Genomic DNA, 21,284 nt, shown 5'->3' on the forward strand with positions numbered 1-21,284 from the left:
GTGAATGACTGGAGTTTGTAGAATAGAGATTCTCAGACAGGGTAAGGAAGAGCTTTCAGCAAAGGCATACACTTCTGGGATAGGAAGTTAGAATCATTCTCTCAGGAACTTCATCAGAAGATAAGAAAAAGTTCCTAGATAATTTTCATATCTCCATCGGTGCCCCTCTGTATGAAAACCATTACTCTAAGCTAAGTATGTACTTAATGTCTTAACCTATACATGGATGTTATTTAAATAGGTACAAGTAGCAGTGAAGACTAAAAATTCAATTTAGACCAGTTACCGCCATACAAAAACCTAACCAGCTCTCTTGAAGTTTAGTTTCAAATTAAATTAACCAAGATAGTATAGCCACTAACAAGCCCACTCACACCACTGTGTACAATCTTTTTTTTTAAATATTTTTTGTTCATTTTTTATTTATTTATTTGAGAGTGACAGGCACAGAGAGAAAGACAGATGGAGAGAGAGAGAATGGGCAAGCCAGGGCTTCCAGCCATTGCAAATGGACTCCAGACGTGTGCGCCCCCTTGTGCATCTGGCTAACGTGGGACCTGGGAACAGAGCCTCGAACTGGGGTCCTTAGGCTTCACAGGCAAGCGCTTAACTGCTAAGCCATCTCTCCAGCCCCACTGTGTACAATCTTAAATGTATACCTTGTAAAAACCTTCAAGATGGAATGAGTATATGTATGTAATAAGATAGGTAAAACATGCACATATTTTTACTCCTGGTCCAAGGATTGACATGAATTGTTTCTATTACTGAGATTCATTTTATTTTTGAAGTAGGTTATAGAAATGGAATTCTACAGTATGTCCTTTCTTATATCTGGCCTTGAAAAGTGAGCACTGTAGGAAAGAGATAGTGAGTGCCTTTCTAGAAGTACTGTGTCTGTGCAGCCCGCTGGTAAAAGGTAAAACATGGTGTACTAGAGTAGCTGATAGGTGTGTATATTACTTTTCTTATTTGTTTGTTTTGTTTTATTTTTTGGTTTTTCAAGGTGGGGTTTCATTCTGGCCCAGGCTGACATGGAATTAACTATGAAGTCTCAGGGTGTCTTCAAACTCACGGTGATCCTCCTACCTCTGCCTCTCGAGTGCTGGCATTAAAGACATGTGCCATCAAGCCCAGCTCAGTTTTCTTGTTTTTATTGAAACATAATTTTAACAAAAAAGTACACAGCATATAGTCTGATGAAAATGCATGGACCTGTATAACCAGCAACCACTCTAGTTAAGTTACTGAGCATTTCTATTGCCCTAAAAAGTTCTTTCATTTCCACTTTTGCAGTCATTCTCTCATACATTCCCAGCACTGCATGCAAACACTTCTGGTTTCTGTTGCCATAGCTCAGTTTTCCCTGTAAGAACAGGTAAATCTTACAGAAATGTGAATATGTACTCCTTACATTAAAATTATTCACATTCAGGGCTAGAGAGATGGCTTAACGGTTAATGTGCTTGCCTATGAAGCCTAAGGACCCAGGTTTGGTTCTCCAGATCCCACATAAGCCAGGTGCACAAGGTGGCACATGCGTCTGGAGTTCATCTGCAGTGGCTGGAGGCCCTAGCATGCCCATTCTCACTCTCTCTGTCTCTCCCTCTCTCTGTCTCAAATAAATAAAATAGATAAATAAAATGTTTTAAAAAAAAATTATTCACATTCATCATGACATCCGAGCATTTTAAAAATAATCATTCAAGAAAAACAGTTCGGCAGTTAAGAATGAAATTGAACATACTCTTAGCTTATGATCTAGCAATTCCACTTTTTTTTTTTAGATTTTTTTTTGTTCATTTTTTATTTATTTGACAGCAACAGGCACAGAAAGAAAGGCAGAGAGAGAGAGAATGGGCACACCAGGGCCTCCAGCCACTGCAAACGAACTCCAGACCATGTGCACCCCCTTGTACATCTGGCTAACGTGGGTCCTGGGGAATTGAGCCTCGAAAAGGGGTCCTTAGGCTTCACAGTCAAGCGCTTAACCACTAAGCCATCTCGCCAGCCCAAATATAGATTTTTGGTGAAGAAAGTCTAAGAAGACTTGTATACAGGTTTTTCTATGGACATGCTTTTACTTCTGTTAGGTAAACATCAAAAAGTGGAACTGGGGCTGGAGAGATGGCTTAGTAGTTAAGCGCTTGCCTATGAAGCCTAAGGACCCCGGTTCGAGGCTTGATTCCCCAGGACCTACGTTAGCCAGATGCACAAAGGTGCACACACGTCTGGATTTCGTTTGCAGTGGTTGGAGGCACTGGCACACCCATTCTCAGTCTCTATCTGCCTCTTTGTCTGTCGCTGTCAAATAATTAAATAAGTCATAAACAAAAAATTTTTTTTAAATCTGTATGTCTAGCAGTCAATGAGTGGACAAACAGTTGAACAATGGGCAGGATGTTCATACAGTGAAATACTAAGTAATAGCAGGGAACTGGTTGTTATTTCAACACCATCGATGAATCCCAAAGAGATGCTAAGCAGAGAAGGCAATAGAATACATATGGTATGGTTCCTTTTATACAAAATTCTTGAAAAAACAAAAGTAATCTATAACAGAAAGTAAATCATCTGTTAATTCTGGGAGCATGATGTACTTTCTATAAAGAAACTATTATATTTGGTGATTAACTTAACTGTGCCATGTACAGCCCTGAACTTAGTGCAGGGATCATTCTGGGACTTAACCTGTAGCTGCAGTATCAGAGCTTTATTGGTAGCTAAGCTCGAAATGGTGGCTGTACTAAGAGCTACCATGAGTACCTCAAGAAAGTATGGTAAAACAGGAAATCTGTGGTAAGAGGCAACTTAAGGGAGAGCAATGTCATCTTTGGTTTAGAGTATCTGTTAGCCAGAAAAGTTGCCCTTGGGAGGGGGTAGATCACAGATGAGCCTAAATAATGGTACCAAACTGCCTGTATTTACTGAAAAGAAAACTAATAAATTAAATTAAAAAAAAAAAAAGTTGCCCTTGGTGAGATTTTTTTTTTTATTACAATGACTTCCTCATTACCATTCTGTATTTTAATCCCTGTAGTATGTTTGTACTACTGAAAGGAGCCACTAAGGAGCAGTCTTTTAAGATTGGTCAAGAAATTGCTGAAGCTGTAACAGCTACAAATCCTAAACCAGTGAAGTTGAAGTTTGAAAAGGTAAGTTGAATATTATATTAATCATCACATATAGAATTCATATACCTTCTAGAAATTTATGACTTTCAGCCATTAACAGTATTTAGAAATATGTTAAATTTTTTAACTCTAAATAATCTCTCTCCACCACCCATTATTTGTGGCAGCAGCATTACGGATGAAGCTCATACTAGGTGAGCACACTTATCACTGAGCTATACCTCTCAGGCCTCCCACCTTTTTAAACAATATCTTTACATATGCTATCAAGCAAACCACCCAAACTTAACAGTGTAAAACAACCATCCTCTCATTCTTCTTGAAGATTCTGTGGTTAAGGAATCCAGAATGGTGAGCAAGCTTGTCTTCTCCACAATATCTAGTTCATTAGCTGGGATGATGTAGAGGACAAGGTCCAACGAGTGGCTAAGGATCACCCTCTTAACAGCTAAAGGATAAAGTCATCTAAAGTTTGCTGGCTGTCATGTTTGCTGGTCAGTGAAGACCCAATAGGGACATCAACAGAAATACCTACAAGTGGCCTTTGTGCAGGGAAGTGTGTTCTTCCTTACCACATGATCACCAGCTTTTAGGAGTGAATTTTCTAAAGAAGAACATACAAAATCTGTTTTGCTTTGCATGGCCCAGTTTCAACATCACTTTAGGTCCTAAGCCTCTCTAGATTGAAGGAGAAGGAGGATAGGCTCCATGTGTCAGTGGGAAAATGTCAGTGTCACAACATAAGAAGTCAGCCACAGGACTTCCAATTATTTTAACTGTCCTTTTGATATCAAATATAGCTCTTTCTTCTATATGAAAAATCTTGGAGCCAGGCATGGTGGCATATGCTTCTAATCCCAGCACTCAGGAGGCAGAGTTAGGAGAGGATCACCATGAGTTTGAGGCCACCCTGAGACTTCATAGTGAATTCCAGGTCAGCCTGGGCTAGAGTGAGACCCTACCTTGAAAAGCAAAACAAACAAAAAAAAAAAAAAAAAAAAAATCTCAGGTTAGAGAAATGGCTTAGTGGTTAAGGTGTTTGTCTGCAAGGTCAAGGAATCCAGGCTCAATTCCCAGGACCCACATAAGCCAGATGCACAACATGGCACATGCATCTGGGGTTCATTTACAGTGGCTGAAGGCCCTTGCATGCCCATTCTCTCTCACTCAAATAAATAAATAAAGTTGGTTTTTTTTTTAATCTCATGATGGCTGGTGATATAGCTCAGTTGATAGAGTATTTGCCTAGCATGTACAAAAGCCCTAGGTTTTACCTACAGAACTACCTAAAACTGAGCATGGAGCACACTCCTGTAATCCCAGCTCTTGGGAGATGGAAACGGGAAGATCAGGAGTTTGAAGTCATCCTTAGTTACATAGTTAGAGGCCAGCCTGGATACATGAGACCCTCTCTTAAAAAACATATTGAGCCTTTGTATTTCTGAGTCTGATACAAAGATGTATAACACAGTCCTGTCCTCAAAGAGCCAGTAAACTACTAAAGATAGAGCTTAGAAATGCACCTAATTTAGCATTTGTCAACTGACAGTAGGTCTCCTGAAAGTAGTCTCCCTAGACAATCCGAGAAACACACCCTTCAGTAGCTTAGTTGGTATAGGGGAGGAATTAACATTGAATAGCAGTGCAGGAACAGAAGAGGAAGAATGATGTCCTCCTGGGTCTGATGGAGAAACTTCCTACTGCAAATAACACTGAATTGTGTGTTGCAAAACCCATTAGAGCTGAGAACATAGCTCAGTGGTATAGCCCTGGCTGCCATGAATGAATCTATGGGTTCAATCCTAAAACCTAGTGGAGAATTTTAGAATTGCAATAGATAGCATGAGTGTATAATCACTTTACACAGAAAAAAGCAAGAACATATGGATGTGAGGTCGGAGAAGTATAATAGGGAATATAGAGTAACAGGAGATAAGTCTGCAAAATAAAATTTAGCCCAAGCTGGGCCTGGTGGCACATACCTTTAGTCCCAGCACTTGGGAGGCATAAGTAGGAGGTTCGCTGTGAGTTCAAGGCCACCCTGAGACTACATAGTGAATTCCAGGTCAGCCTGGACTAGAATGAGACCCTACCTCAAAAAAAAAATATTATTTCTCAGTTCTGTGGGCTGGGAAGTTAAGATAAAGGCACCAGCATCTAACATGTTGTGAAGGCCTAGCTACTTCCTCACAGCAGAAGGCCACAAAGGGATGGACTCCCTGTCAGGGTCTTTTATAAGTATATTCACTTATACTTTATATTTTATAAGTATATTCCATCAAGAGGCAAGAGCTGTCATCACCTAATAAAGCCTCCCCCTAATACTCTCACACTGATAGCATGTGGAATTTCTCTCCTAAGGGAACACATTTAAGCCATAGAAGTTATCAGGCAAGACAGTGGCATGATCGTGGCTTTTCTAAGGAAGGTTAACCTCAAAGAGCTGTGTAAAATGGATTGGTGTTACCATCTCTGTTCATATTGCTAGGACAAGCACTTGACCAGAAGCAGCTTATAGAAGGAAAGGGGTTTGCTTCAGGCTTACAGAGTCCAGGAGAAGTTCCATCATGGCAGAAGAAGATGTCTCCCTTCCATTGCAGAGAGACATCAAACAGACCGCACCACTAAACCAGCAAGCACCTACAACCAGGGCTCCAGAACTGTTCCCCAAACAGCTTAGTTAGGGCTGGATTCAAAACCCACCCCAAACACACCTTAAGGCCCCCGGTGACACACCACCTGTAGCAGAGGTCTGTCTTCTTGGGGCTCAAATAGGAAGTTTTGTTTTATTATCATTATTATTATTATTCAGAATGGGTGTTTCAGGGCCTCCAGCTACTCCAGATCCATGCACCACCTTGTGCATCTGGCTTACGTGGGTTCTGGGGAATCAAGCCTGAATTCTTTGGCTTTGCAGGCAAGTGCCTTATCCATTAAAACATCACTCCATCCCTCAAATAGGACATTTAATCAAAAATCCCTAAGTTGCCAGGTATGGTGGCATACTTCTTTAATCCCAGCACTTAGAAAGCAGAGATAGGAGGATCACTGTGAGTTCAAGGCCACCCTGAGACTACATAGTGAGTTCTAGGTCAGCCTGGGCTAGAATGAGAGCTTACCATGAAAAACAAAACAAATGAACAAACAAAACCCTGAGTTATGGAGCCATACATTCAAACTACCTCAACTAACAGAGAATACAAAAGTACTTTTTACATAACACACACTTGTGCAGCTTGAACTAGGAAAGAAAATGATCCTAAGAGGGCTGGAGAGATGGCTTAGTGGTTAAAGGTGCTTGCTTGCAAAGCCTGATGTCCAAGGTTTGATTCCCTAGTGCCCACATAAAGCCAAATTATTTGCAGTGGTAGGAGGCCCTGGCCATGTTCATACATTCATTTCATGCATATATTCTTCAGTTTATCTCAAATAAATAAATAAAAATATCTTTTTCAAAAGGACACTAAAGAAAGGAGGCAGTAAAAGTGAGTTAGGAGGACAGGTTAGAAAGAAATAAGAGTGAGAAAGTAATCAGCTGACTTCCAAATGCTTGCCTTTGCAGGAAGAATTGTGCCCCATTAGTTATCAAGTCCAAGAGAACTCACATGTGGTCCGTTCTAAAGAGTGAACCCAGTGAGTGCTGTGCTAGTGTGTGTGTGATACTGTAGCACTCCACCTGTCTGGAAATATGAAGCCTGGTGTGCTTGGAGAAAACACCATGCACAAAAATTTTATCTGAACTAAATGACAGGCATAAAATTAAACGCTGCACGACACAGAAAGCATAAACAGCTGGGCATGGTGGCACATGCCTTTAATCCCAGCACTCGGGAGGCAGAGGTAGAAGGATTGCCGTGAGTTCGAGGCCACCCTGAGAATACATAGTGTGAATTCCAGGTCAGCCTGGGCTAGAGTGAGCTCCTACCTCGGAAAAACAGAAAAAGAAAAAAAAAAGCATTTAAGAAGGGCTGTGCATTTCTTCTTGATCAATGCTGATCTATAGTTTTATTTTCTTTCAGTGTCTTAGATTTTAGGACAAAATAAAAGACTCACTCATAGCATGAATTCAAAGTAGTCCCTCTTATTTTCTAAAAGAAAAAAAAATGTGTAACATTAATACAATTACTTCATCTTAAATGGTTGATAAAATTTTCTAGTGAAGCCATTTGGAGACCAGAATTATATTTGAGAGAAGGTTTTTATTATGGATGGAACATCTTTAGTAGGCCCTGCATTATCCTGGTTCTCTACTCATGTCAGTTTTGATAACTTAGTTGCCAAGAAATTGACTTTCTTGTCAAATTAATTGGCATGAATTATTTGTTTCTCAACATTGTAGGGTCTTTAGTGACATTCTTTCATTTGTGATTTTCTTTTTTCTTCATTACAGTTAATTTTACTCATATTTTCTTCCTTCTACTTATGAGTGTAATTCACTTTCTTTTCTGATTCTCAATTTGGTAAAAAGTGGGAAAGCTCCAAAGTGTATTCATCAGGCATGCTTAAGATTTGAGCCAGCATCCAAAGAGAAAATCACACACAAAAAAAGAAGTTGAGCATTTTGTGTTAGAACTCAGAGAAGCTCAACAGTGAGAATCTGTGAGCAACAGCCTGATTTACTCATTTTTAAGCAAATTGTGTTAATACAATCCTTGAAAGGTGTTTGTCCCTTTAAACCTCACTTTAGCTACAAGTTTTTGCTTCCATTATTATTTACTTTCATCAGTGATAGTGACCAGTAGGTTATTAAAAGTGTGTTAATTTCTAACTATTAGGGATGTTTCAGAAATAGTTTTGTTATTGTTTTAACTTGGTTGCATTGTAATTCAAGGAAAACTAGATGCACTCTATGTAAATTTATCTCATGTGGTCTATCTGTGTGACTGTTTCAGGTGACCTTGAAAACCTGTATTGTGGTTATTGGCTAGTATGTTCTACAGATGTTCTTACTTTGTTCATTGATAATGTTTTGCTGAAGCCTTCCTTTTGTGTTCTCACTGGTTTCTCATCAGCTAGTTACTTGGGTGGTGGTGGTAACGTCCCCACCACAGTCCAGATTTACCTCTTGTATCATGATAGTACTGTCACTTCCTACTCCATATGTTTTCTTGAAGAATTGATATCCTTGATCATCCCTGTGTTGAAGTCTCCTTGTTCTGATAACATAACTATTCCATCTTTCTTTTGGTTAATATTAGCATGTACAACACTTTACATGCTCCAAACCTTTGTGTGACCTTATGTTTCAGGTATATTTCTAATGAATGTCTTGCAGTAAAGTCTTAATGTTTATTCAATACAATCATTTCTGTCTCTTAATTGGAGTAATAAAGCCATTTACACTTAATTGCTTATTGATGAAGATTAAGCATTCCAGTGTATACATGTCATGAGTATGCAAAAATTCAAAATTTAATTTGAAAATTAAAAAAAAAATAGATAAGCATTCAGGCCCAATGGTGTATTCCTGTAAGTCCCAACCACTCTGGAGGCTGAGGCAAGAGGATCATTTGAACTCAGGAATTCAAAGTCATTCTGAAAAAATAAATAAGTATTTAAAAAAAAATTTTGAAACAAAAAGCTTAGAGACAAGGAAAAGGACCAAATTCCTACTACATAAGTATTTTTTTTAAATAAAATGGAATATACCATTGATCAGGAACTTATCCTGTAAATTAATTCATATGATCATTTATGAGAACACTGTTTTTAATTCCTCAAGATTAAAAATATCCTAATTGACCCACAGTAAATTATTTGATTACATAATTATGATAGTCTATACAGTAGACTGCTCTGTAGCTACAAAGCAAATAAGCTTTCTGTGCTTTCTGTAGTAGGATGGAATATTCTCCAAAATAAATTATTAAATGTACAAACCAATGTATATAAGCTACCATTGTAGGGAGATGAGTGTATATGGACATATGCTTACACAGACTGACTGGAAAGACAAGAAACTAGTAATAGGATACCTCTGGGTTAGAGAAAATTTAAGCTAAGAGACTTCTCACTGCTTCTGCTCATAGCTTTAATTTTGTGCTACATGTAGGTGAAAGTAACTTAAGAAGATATGGTTGATGGCTTTTGAGAAAGCTGTATCACTCGAGATAGTGCAGAAAAAAGTAACCAGTAAGGAAGTAATAATGTGCTTTTATATCTAGGTTTTAAATGTTAATTCATTTTATCAATAATATTTAGAACATTTTTAATTAACATCTGAGAAAAGAGAATAACTTAAGAATAGATAAAGTGAAGGAAAAGTGATTACTGAGAACATTTTGTCATTTTCTCTGCAGGTATATTTGCCCTGTGTTTTACAAACAAAAAAGAGGTATGTCGGTTACATGTATGAAACATTGGATCAAAAAGACCCAGTATTTGATGCAAAAGGAATAGAAACAGTTAGAAGAGATTCTTGCCCTGCTGTCTCTAAGGTAAGTTCTATGTGTCTTGTTTTCATCTATCAGTTATTTCATCTATTCAGTATCCTACATAAATCTACTGCATTATGGATCATTTCCTAATAGAAATACTTCTAACATTCAAAATTCTGTCATAATTGTTTATCAGCACTATATAAATAGGCAAAAGGCTAATTTCTTTTGTTTAGCTGTTTGGTGATATTTAAATTTCTCCTTGTCTGTTCTGTAGCTATTGCATCCTTTCTATAATGATAAATTTTTATGTGTTGTATACATGTGGAGCATGGGAACATGTGTGTGAATTTGGAAGCCAGAGGTTGATGTCAGGTGTCTTTCTCATTTGTTTTCCTGAGGTCTCTCACCTGAACCTAGAGTTTGTTGATTCAGCTAGTCCCCAGTGCTTTCACTTCCTGTACACACTGGGATTATGAGGGAGCCCCTGTGCCCCCTGGTATACTCCAGGCTTCATGTGCAGCAAGTGTTTTATCCACTGAGACATCTTCCCAGCCCTCCAATAATAATAAAGTTTTTAAAAGACATGAAATCATGTCTGGTTTATCATTCCTAGAGTTTTCCACTATTTAAGAAAAACCTGAATTCTTTCTTTTTTTTTTTACTTAATTTTTTTTTAATATTTATTTATTTATTTATTTGAGAGTGACAGACACAGAGAGAAAGACAGATAGAGGGAGAGAGAGAGAATGGGCGCCCCAGGGCTTCCAGCCTCTGCAAACGAACTCCAGACGCGTGCGCCCCCTTGTGCATCTGGCTAACGTGGGACCTGGGGAACCGAGCCTTGAACCGGGGTCCTTAGGCTTCACAGGCAAGCGCTTAACCGCTAAGCCATCTCTCCAGCCCCTGAATTCTTTCTTTTGCTCATCACTTAGCTAGTGTTTCTAAAGATATTCCAGTATCATTCTCTCAAACCACATAAAGTCTATTTTAGAAATAACAAGCTATGTAAAGCCCTAAAAATAAGGTTTAGTTAGTTCAGCAAATTATCTGGGGTTGGGGGGTAGGGATGGTTGGGGGTGTATGTGGTGTGTAAAGTCTCTCAATAGTTGGTCCAGTACCCAGTAGTTTGTTTTGGTTTGGTTTTGATTTTAGGGTTGTTTGTTGTTTTTCAAGGTTGGGTCTAGCTCTAATCAAGGCTGATCTGGAATTCACTATGTAGTCTCAGAATGGCCTCAAACTCAGCAATCCACCTACCTTTGCCTCCCAAGTGCTGGGATTAAAGGTGCACATCACCATGCCCAGCCATGGTCTTCATTTTTCCAATGTAGTATAATCTCACTGACCTGGAACTCACACTGGAATCCCAGCTTGGCTTTGAACTCACAGCAATCTTCCTATTTCTGCCTTCTGAGTGAATGCTGTTGATTAAAAGGCAAGCACCACCATGCTAAGCTTCCAATAGTTATTTATATATATATTTTTTATTTTTATTTATTTATTTGAGAGGGCAAGGAGAGAATGGACATGCCAGGGCCTCCAGCTACTGCAAACAAACTCCAGATGTATGCACCCTCTTGTGCATCTGGCTAACATGGGTCCTAGGAAATTGAACCTGGGTCCTTTGGCTTTGCAGACAAATGCCTTAACTGCTAAGCCATCCCTCCAGCCCTCCCAATAGTTTGTTTGTTTGTTTTTTTAAATACCACCCTGAGACTACTTAGTGAATTCCGGGTAGCTTCTTGATGCTGTTGTTACCTTTGTATTGCTGGGATAAAGTAACTGACCAAAAGCAATAATAGGAGGAGGTTTTGTTTTGGCTTAAAGTATAACCAGGGGACTAGAAAGATGGCTTAGGTACTTGCCTGTAAAGCCTAAGGTCCTATGTTCAATTCCCCACTACCCAGATGCACAAGGTGGTACATGCATCTGGAGTTCATTTGTAGTGGCTGAAGGCCTTGGTGTGCCCATATTCATTCTCTCTCCTCTTGTCTCTTTCTCTGTCTTATATAAATGAATAAAATTGGGCTGGAGGGATAGCATTCCCTAGGACTCACGTAAAGCCAGATGCACAAGGTGGCACGTGTGTCTGGAGTTTGTTTGCAGTGGCTGGAGGCCCTCGCATGCCCATTCTCTCTCTGCTTCCCTCTCTCAAATAAATAAAAATATTTTTTAAATAAGTAAAATTTTAAAACTTAAAAAATATAACAATAATATCAAAACATACTGAGGGAAATTTTACCTTTACATGCATCTTTTGTCCTAAGATACTTGAACGTTCTCTAAAGCTGCTATTTGAAACAAGAGATATAAGTCTAATTAAACAGTATGTTCAGCGGCAATGTCTGAAGCTTTTGGAAGGAAAAGCGAGCATACAAGATTTTATCTTTGCCAAGGAGTACAGAGGAAGTTCTTCCTACAGACCTGGAGCCTGTGTGCCAGCTCTTGAACTTACAAGGTAATGATGCACAGCACAGCCAGGCCAGCATAGTCCTGGGACATCTTCAAAGGCCCATAGACCCATACAGTTGTTTTTCCACTTTCACACAGGATATCTCACTGATGATGTTCCTCTGTACTTGTAAACTCTCTTCTTCCGGACTTTCTTTGGGAAACAGAATGAATGAAATTATAATCTCTGATAAGTTTGTTTCTTCCATTTCAAAATCACTAGGCAGGCAGGCTGGAGAGATAGCCCAGTGGGTAAAGTGCTTACCACATAAGCATGAAGACCTTATTTTAGATCCCCAACACCCACAAAAAAATGCCAAGTATAGTGGCCCACACCTGTATTCCCAGCTCTGGAAAGACAGAAACAAAATCCCTGGAGCTCACTGGCTAGCTATCCTGACCATATGGATAAGCTATAGGGTCAATGAGAGACCCTCTCCCAAAGAAGGCAGAGAGCAACTGACTGAAGAAGACACCTAGTGCCAATCTCTGGCCTTCATACATGCAATTGAAAGTCACTATGCAGTCCTTAATACGGAACTGCCGAAGCATCTAGATGACATCATTCTGCAGTGAGACTGCTTAGCTAAGTTTCTCTTTGCTTTCTTTGTTGGATTTATAACAGCTCTTAGTCTTAGATTCATACTACTTCCCAGGTAGCAGTAAAACACAGAGTAAGTTTGAAATTCATACAGTATTATGTACTTGATGCCAACTGAGTGAAATGTATGTAATTCTCAAAGAAGTAGCAACCTAATTTGAAGGTGCTCAAATCTGTAGCTTCTTATTGCTTCTTTACTTCTGACTTAATGTTGAAAAGGAATCTTCTGTAACCCTCTGAGTGTGTATCTTATTTGGATTTCAATAGGAAAATGCTTACTTATGACCGGCGTTCTGAGCCTCGAGTTGGAGAGCGAGTGCCATATGTCATTATTTATGGGACCCCGGGAGTACCCCTTATCCAGTTGGTAAGGCGCCCAGCAGAAGTCCTGCAGGATCCAACTCTGAGGCTGAATGCCACTTACTATATTACCAAGCAAATCCTTCCGCCTCTGGCAAGGATCTTCTCCCTTATTGGTATTGATGTATTCAGCTGGTACCATGAATTACCAAGGGTAAGTTTACTCAACACATGTACTTACAACTACTTCACTTCAGAGTTCCAGTATAACTAGATTTTATGTACATGTTATAAGAAGTAAAGCAGGTTGGCCAAGTACTCTAACCTCACAAAGATGTCAAGTGTTCCTAGTTTCCTAAGTTTCCTTTAAAAGAAACTTTTGAATTATCTATGAATACCTTCTTAGCGTCTGTCAAGTTACCCAAATCTGATTAGAACTATTAAAAGGAGGGCTGAGCCAGGCGTGGTGGCGCACACCTTTAAACCCAGTGTTGCAGTCCGGTTCGCATTGCTGGTAGAAATCACCCAACCAAGAGTAGCTTCTGGGAAAAAGAGGTTTATTTTGGCTCACAGGCTTGAGGGGAAGCTTCACGATGGCAGGGGAAAACGATGGCATGAGCAGAGGGTGGACATCACCCCCTGGCAAACATAAGATGGACCACAGCAACAGAAGGGTGTGCCAAACACTGGCAAGGGAAAACTGGCTTTAATACCCATAAGCCGGCCCCCAACAATACTCTCCCTCCAGGAGGCGTTAATTCCCAAATCTCCATCAGCTGGGAACCTAGCATTCAGAACACCTAACTTTATGGGAGACACCTGAACCAAACCACCACACCCAGCATTTGGGAGGCAGAGGTAGGAGGATGACTGTGAGTTCAAGGCCACCCTGAGACTACTTACTGAATTCCGGGTAGCTTCTTGATGCTGTTGTTACCTTTGTATTGCTGGGATAAAGTAACTGACCAAAAGCAATAATAGGAGGAGGTTTTGCTTTGCCTTATAGTCTCAAGGGGAAATTCATGATGACAGGGGAAACCATGGCATAAGTAAAGGCTGGACAGCACCTCTGTCACAGCAGGAGGAATGTAGCAGCAGGAGAGTGAACTAAGTTCTGGCAAGGGGGAGCTGGAAATAACACCTCTAAGCCCACCCCAACAACACACCTCCTCAGCGAGGCTCCAACTCCAAAAGAGCAAGCTCTGGACCACCCTGAGCTACATAAAAAGACTCTATCTCAAAGAAATTAAAGAGTGTGTGATAAGTGTCTGGACATAGTCCTGCAGAAACCTGATGAAGAAGGGGTGTTAAATGCCACAATGTTAGAAGAATCCAGCAGTGTGGAGGTTCAAGAGAGCTTTGCCTGCTTCTTAGTTTACTCAGGAGTGATAGAATAGAGTCTGGGTATGTTCTGAAATCTAGCAAAGTTGTAATAAGTATCTACTGTGGAACTTACTTCAGGTTAGCTCAGTCATTTGCTGTTACCTCAAACTATGAAAAGTAGTTCATTTCCAGACAGGTAGCTCATGCCTATATTCCCAGCACTCTAGAGGGTGAGGTTGGAGGTTCACTGAGTTCTAGGCCAACCTGAGCTAGAGTAAGACTGCCAATAAATAAATAAATGCAGACAGTATTCAGGCATGCTGATGGAGAAAGGTTGATATTAAACTATGCTTCTCAGTACTTTCAAAGGAAGGAAAAGTACAAGCTAGGAAGCAGGTCGAAACTAAAATCCACAATGCTATCTCTTCCAAAATGCTCAGGTTTTATAATAATTTTTTTCATTTAATCACAAGCAGAATGTGAAGCCAGAGGCATTTATAAGAGACTTTCTCAGTAACTTATGCAAACTGATTTTAAGATACCAGAAGATTCAAAAGTATTGCAATGTATTGTTTCAAATTGTATCAAGTGTACCAGAAAACAAATCTCTGCAGCCAGTGTTGACTTCAGCTGAAAAATTTTTTGGTGACATGTATCTAATTAAAATTGAAATGTTCTAGGTTTGTTTTTGCTGGAACTTTGTATTCTCCTGGCCCAATAGGTTGTTTTAAGGCTTTTACTTATGGTTGTTTCTCTGCCCCAACATAGGCAGTTTTAAACAGTATCCACTCTACTTGAATTTTCCCATTGTCATCTCAGGTCTCCATGGCCCTAAGTAATCACAGACATATGTATCTTAATCCAACAAATGACTGGTAGGAGATACCTTTTTCCCTCAAAAGTCAAAAAACAGTGTATATGATGATATTAAAATGTAAACTCCATAAAAGGAAAAAATCTGTCTTTTGTTGGCCCCAGTTTCTAAAAATGCTGGACACATTGTAGCTACTCAGTATTTGTTGGGCGGGTGAGATGGTTAGATGGATTGGGTGGTGGGATAGATGGATAGATGAATGAACCAACAACCAGTCAACCAACCTGACGTGGCATGGGAATGGCAGTTTTGCTGTGAAAGTGACTCGGGTGTACTTTTGAACTGGTGTTACAGATCCAGAAAGCGACCAGCTCCTCGCGAAGTGAACCTGAAGGGCGAAAAGGCACGATCTCACAGTACTTCACCACTCTGCACTGTCCGGTGTGCGATGACCTGACTCAACACGGCATCTGCAGTAAATGTCGGAACCAGCCTCAGCATGTTGCTGTCATCCTCAATCAAGAGATCCGAGAGTTAGAGCGCAAACAAGAGCAGCTTGTGAAGGTAAGCCTGTGGAGACCTGAAACCCCATGCAATCTGACGCCTCATGGAGTCCTGCCCTGGCTTGCTTTTTTCTTTTAATTTATAAAATTTTATCGATTTGTGAACAGAGAGTATGGGCACAGCAGGGCCTCTTGCTGTTGCAAAGGAACTCCAGACACATGTGCCACTTTGTGCATCTGGCTTTACATGGCTCTGGGGAATTGAACCTGGGCCACTAGGCTTTACAAGTAAGTGCTGAGCCATCTCCCCAGCCCTAGAGTCAACTCATATCAACTGTGAAATATGAAACCAATGTGAAAAGGGAAGTAAGGATTCTAAACTGATCCATTTCTCAAAATTTTAAAAAGAATACAATTCAACTAAACTGTTAAAGTGTCTGTTATTACTTGTGTTTTGTTTCTATAGAATAGTATATTTATTAAAGCCTAGAATTAGAACGCCATGTACCCAGTGTCTTTTATAATAGTCTTTTAAAAGTAATAAGAAAAGTTGCAGTTTTTTTATCAACACTTGCCATTCTCATCAAAATTTAGTCATTTTAGGGACTGGAAAATTGTAGTTCTGAGAATCCAAATAGAAATTGAATCTTGCCACCAGAGATTGATTAAGTACTCTATGAAAGAAGAAATTACATCATGTGCATGCTATACTCAAAACAAGTGCCAAGCTGGGATGTGGAATTTTTTAAATGTGAAAACACTGACATAAATAAGATGCATCTCTTGAAGTAAGCTGGAAAATAAAATCCAAAACTTCTCGCCCCTCTCTCTCGGTCTCTCTCACCATTTCTTGTCCTGTTCTTTTCATCCCCTTCACGTGTACTATGTCTTTTAGGTCTGTGAATGTACATTAGCCTCTCCTGCCTTCTGGTCTTTAAATGCCCTGCTCCTCTGCAGGAACATGCTCCTCATCCCTGTCTACTCAGGGAGGGGTCAGGGTTAATCTTCCCTAGGATAGCCTCTTGCCATACTCTCTGCTTTCCTGTGATTGTGTGTGTGTGTGTGTGTCTGTCTGTCTGTCTATCTTCTCCACTACCACCAAGTGAGCAGATGGGGACAGAAGCTTTGCCCACAGTGGTGCTCTGTAAATATTTATTAAGTGAACAGTTGCCTGCTTAATGCATGATTAAAGGAGCAATTTATCACTGGAGTCATTGCTAGCCATCTTTTAGCCATTCTGTACAAGTTTTTGTGATGGCTCTAGTTAGTACAACTGCTTTAGCTGTGTGGGGTTCCCAGCTTCTGTTGGTTTTAGTCTGTTATCACATTGCAGTGGCCAGCTCTCAGAAGATTCTCTTGTTGAATCCTGGGATAGCACAGTAACAAGAGTTTGAGGCCAGCCTGGAACTACAGAGTTCCAGGTCAGTTTGAGTGAGAGTAAGACCCTACCTCGAACAAACCAAAGAAAGAATGGGGGGGGGGGCGGGTAAGAAAGAGAGTGGGGAGGGAGGGAGGGGAAAAGAAAAATTGGAAAGTCAAAGGAGAGAAAAAAAACATATTTCATAAAGGTTGGGAGCTGCTTTAAGTTACCTCCTTAAGTTAAAACGTAAGTGCCTTGTGGGGCTAGAGAGATGGCTCAGAAGTTAAAGGTAACTTCTCTTGCAAAACCTGACACCCTTAAATTCCCTGGCACCCATATAAAGCCAAATGCACAAAGTAGCACATGCATCTGGAGTTCATTTGCAGTGGCAAGAGGCTCTGGTATACCCATTCCCTTTTTCAGTGTCATTCATATCTCTTTCTCTCCCTCACTCTCTCTCCCTCACTCCCTCCCTCCCCTGCCTGTCCCTTCCTTCCCTCTCTCATTCTTTTCCTGCTTGCTGATAAATAAAAATATATTTTAAAAACATAGGTGTCTGTTGTTTTAAATATAGTGTTAAATAAAAGCCTGAATCAAAGTATAATACTCCGAGTTTAAATCACCAGTAAAAGATCTTTAAATATTTGAGGGCTGTAGAGACGGAGTCTAATGGCTTGGGTTCAGTTCCACAGTACTCATGCAAATAAAACAAGTTGCACAAAGTGGTGCATGCATCTAGAGTTCATTTACAATGGGTAGAGGCCCTGGTGCACCCATTCATATTCATCCCCCCACTTTAAATAAATAATGAAATATTTATTTATCATTTATTTTTAATTTTTTTTTTTTTGTTTGGTTTTTCGAGGTAGGGTTTCACTCTACTCTAAGCTGGCCTTTAATTCACTCTGAATTCTCAGGGTGGCCTTGAACTCAAGGAGATCCTCCTAGCTCTGCCTCCCGAGTGCTGGGATTAAAGGTGTGCGTCACCACCCCTGGCTATAAATTTATTTTTAAAGCTTTCATTTAAAAAAAAAATAAATAAATAATTGAGTTAAATTTAGTGAGCCAAGTAATTCTGCTCTGTATTATTTACCTAGTAAGCACAGAGAGTTCGTAAATACGTGTTTCCCTGGCACCTGAGTACAGCTGGAGTGCATGAAACTGCAGCACAGTTCTTAGGAATTGATTTGAGCCATTGTCTGTCAAAAAGGAGGGATTATAAAGGGCTGGGGAGATGTCTCTACAGTTAAAGCACTTGCTTATAAATTCTGCTGGCCTGGGTTTGATTCTCCAGGATCCACAAAAGTCAGATGCACAAAGTGGTGCATAAATGTGTCTGGAGTTCCTTTGCATCAGCAAAAGACCATGGTGTGCCCATACCTTCCTCTACCCTCCCCTCTCTCTGCTCAGAAATAAATAAATAAAAATATTTTTAAGGGATTGTTTTGTTTTGTTTTTTTGAGGCAAGCCCAACAGACTGGCTTTTTTTTTCCCCTAATGTGAGAGAGAGAGAGAGAGAATTGATGTGCCAGGGCCTCCAGCTACTACATTCAAACTCCAGATGCATGCATTCCCTTGTGCACATATGTGACATTGTGTGGTGGCATCACTGTGCATCTGGCTTATGTGTGACCTAGAGAGTCAAACATGAGTCCTTAGGCTTTGCAGGCAACCACTTTACTGCTAAGGTACCTCTCCAGCCCCTAAAAAGGGGGTTATTAAAATTTTGTTATGTGCTACATAGATAGTTTAGTGGATAAGGCGCTTGCCTGCAAAGCCTAAGGACCCAGGTTCGATTCCCCAGTACCCACATAAAGCCAGGTGCATGAAGTGGGCTCATGTATCTGGAGTTTGTTTGCAGTGACTGGAGGCCCTGATGTACCCATTCTCTCTCCCTCTCTCTCTCCCTCCCTCTCTCCCTCTCTATCTCTCTCTTTCTCTCTATCTGCCTCTTTCTTTCTCAAATAAATAAAAACAAAATGTGCCAGGCATATTGGCGCACACCTTTAGTCCCAGCACTTTGGAGGCAGAGGTAGGAGGATTGCTGAGACTACATAGTGAATTCCAGGTCAGCCTGGACTAGAGTGAGACCGTACATTGAAAATGAATTCCAGGTCTGCCTAGGCTAGGGTGAGACTCTACATTGAAAAACCCTAAATAAATAAAGAAATAAAAATTCAAAATAAGTAATAAAATGTAAAAAATATTTATGTACATAGCACTTTTCCTCTCACATGTTTCTCTTATGCCTTTCAGATATGCAAGAACTGTACAAGCTCCTTTGACCGACATATCCCCTGTGTTTCTCTGAACTGCCCAGTACTTTTCAAACTGTCGCGAGTAAGTAGAGAGTTATCCAAGGCACCATATCTCCGGCAGTTACTAGACCAGTTTTAAGTTATCAGTATCCCCGAACTCCAGGTGCTATTTGTTCAGTGTTTACCACTAACCTGCTGCACGTGGTGCTTTCTCAGTTTTCATCGAGTCAAGAATGTTCCCTGTCTGTTATCTGAAGACTTTGAAGACCTTTAGGCTAACTGAATTGAAAATTACATTTGCTGATCTCTGGATAGCTCACTTCTGACAATGTATAAATTCCTCATTCACCTTTTTAACATTGTTTTATAATTCAAGTGTTGGATTTGCTCCCGTATGTATGTCATCTTGTAAATCCATTTGAACCAATCATGTTTGCTTCCTTGTGGAAGGAACAGTGACAACCTCTTACAGAAAAATCATTTGTGTGTTTCCCTTGAACTGTCTGTACCAAGCTTAGATATATGTACTTAGAGATATCCATTCACTTTATAATTTTGACTGCAAAATATTTTGTAAATACACTTTTTTACTTTTCAAACAACTGAGTAAAAATAATGTGCAATGAATTTTATACAAATGATTTTCAAGTTGTTTGGTATACTTCTAGGTTTTGCTTGATTCAAAAGTAGATTTGTTATTTTGATCAAACTGTGCAAACAGTAGTTCCATGTGTAGCATTTTTGAAACATTATTTTCTAAAAAACGCTGTCTTGCTTTAGCTATTAATGGGGCATTGTGAGGAACTGTGCAAAGACATTTTTGTTACAAACCTGTGGGCCTGTTGCAATACTTTAAAAATAAAAAATTTTATTCCATTTTTTTGCTTGTTTTGTATAGACATTTCTATTGCTTCTAAATATGCTTAAAATATTTTCTTTCCTTATGTACTGTACAGTTAATCTTATTTGCCATCCCTTGAACACAAAATGTGTATTTAGAATATTTGTATAACTGTAAAAATGAAAGAGCAATGATGTGGTTAGTGCATTGTTTTTTAAACTGGAAATCATTTTGTTTTAAGAGTTAATATTGGAAACCATATTAAAATTGAACAAAATATGAAGTATAGCAGTGTGATTTTTATCTTGCTATTAATAGAATTGTCTTCATCTGTTTATAAATCAAATTAGTTACATCTTATTTTATGCTTTCTAGGGGACTAGGGGTTGTGACTCCATTGGTAGAGTGCTAACATAAGATGTACAAGGTCCTGGGTTTGATCCCACAAGTACCTACAATTTTAACACTCGGGACATAGAGACAAGTCAGGCATTCAAGATCATCTTTGGATATATAGGGAGGCCAGTTTGGACTACATGAGACCCTGTCTCAAGAAAAAATAACTTTAAACAAAAGATTAGAAAGCCAGGTGTGGTGGCACATGCCTTTAATCCCAGCACTTGGAAGGCAGAGATAGGAGGATTGCCACAAGTTCAAGGCTACCCTGAGACTACATAGTGAGTTCCAGGTCGGTCTGGACTAGAGTAAGACCCTACCTCAAAAAAACTTTTAAAAAAATGATAAAAACTAAAGCTACATAGTGAAACACTGTCTCATTTAAAAATTAAAAAGAGGGCTGGAGAGATGGCTTAGTGGTTAAGCGCTTGCCTGTGAAGCCTAAGGACCCCAGCTTGAGGCTCAATTCTCCAGGACCCATGTTAGCCAGATGCATGGGGGAGGCGCAGTAATCGAGTTCGTTTGCAGTGGCTAGAGGCCCTGGCACGCCCATTCATTCTCTGTGTCTCTATCTGCCTCTTTCTCTCTGTGTCACTTTCAAATAAATAAAAATAAACCAAAAAATTTTTTTTAATTTATTTGAGAGCAACAGACAGAGAAAGAGGCAGATAGAGAGAGAAAGGGAGAATGGGCGCGCCAGGGCCTCCAGCCACTGCAAACAAATTCCAGGTGTGTGCGCCCCCTTGTGCATCTGGCTAATGTGGGTCCTGGGGAAATTGAGCCTCGAACCGGGGTCCTTAGGCTTCACAGGCAAGCGCTTAACCGCTAAGCCATCTCTCCAGCCCAAATATTTTTTAATTAAAAAGAAAAACCTGGAGAGATGTCTTAGCAATTAAGTTCTTGTTTGTGAAGCCTTAGGACCCAGG

At 39.8% G+C, this 21,284-nt stretch overlaps 1 protein-coding gene across 4 annotated transcripts in view; it reads left to right on the forward strand.

Moving 5' to 3' along the window:
- Window positions 1-20,245, forward strand: part of Rev3l (REV3 like, DNA directed polymerase zeta catalytic subunit) — a 161,266-nt gene extending 141,021 nt beyond the window's left edge. For all 4 annotated transcript variants that reach the window (XM_045155227.1, XM_045155230.1, XM_045155228.1 and 1 more), the window contains exons 27-32: window positions 3,041-3,155; window positions 9,434-9,571; window positions 11,779-11,969; window positions 12,831-13,077; window positions 15,355-15,564; window positions 19,120-20,245. In XM_045155227.1, the coding sequence (XP_045011162.1) occupies window positions 3,041-3,155; window positions 9,434-9,571; window positions 11,779-11,969; window positions 12,831-13,077; window positions 15,355-15,564; window positions 19,120-19,260 (1,042 nt within the window). In that variant the 3' untranslated portion in view covers window positions 19,261-20,245. The remainder of the gene's footprint in view (window positions 1-3,040; window positions 3,156-9,433; window positions 9,572-11,778; window positions 11,970-12,830; window positions 13,078-15,354; window positions 15,565-19,119) is intronic.
- The last annotated feature ends 1,039 nt before the right edge of the window (window positions 20,246-21,284 follow it).

This window comes from Jaculus jaculus, chromosome 7 (genome assembly GCF_020740685.1).
Source record: "Jaculus jaculus isolate mJacJac1 chromosome 7, mJacJac1.mat.Y.cur, whole genome shotgun sequence".
In the NCBI taxonomy this organism is placed as follows: Eukaryota; Metazoa; Chordata; class Mammalia; order Rodentia; family Dipodidae; genus Jaculus; species Jaculus jaculus.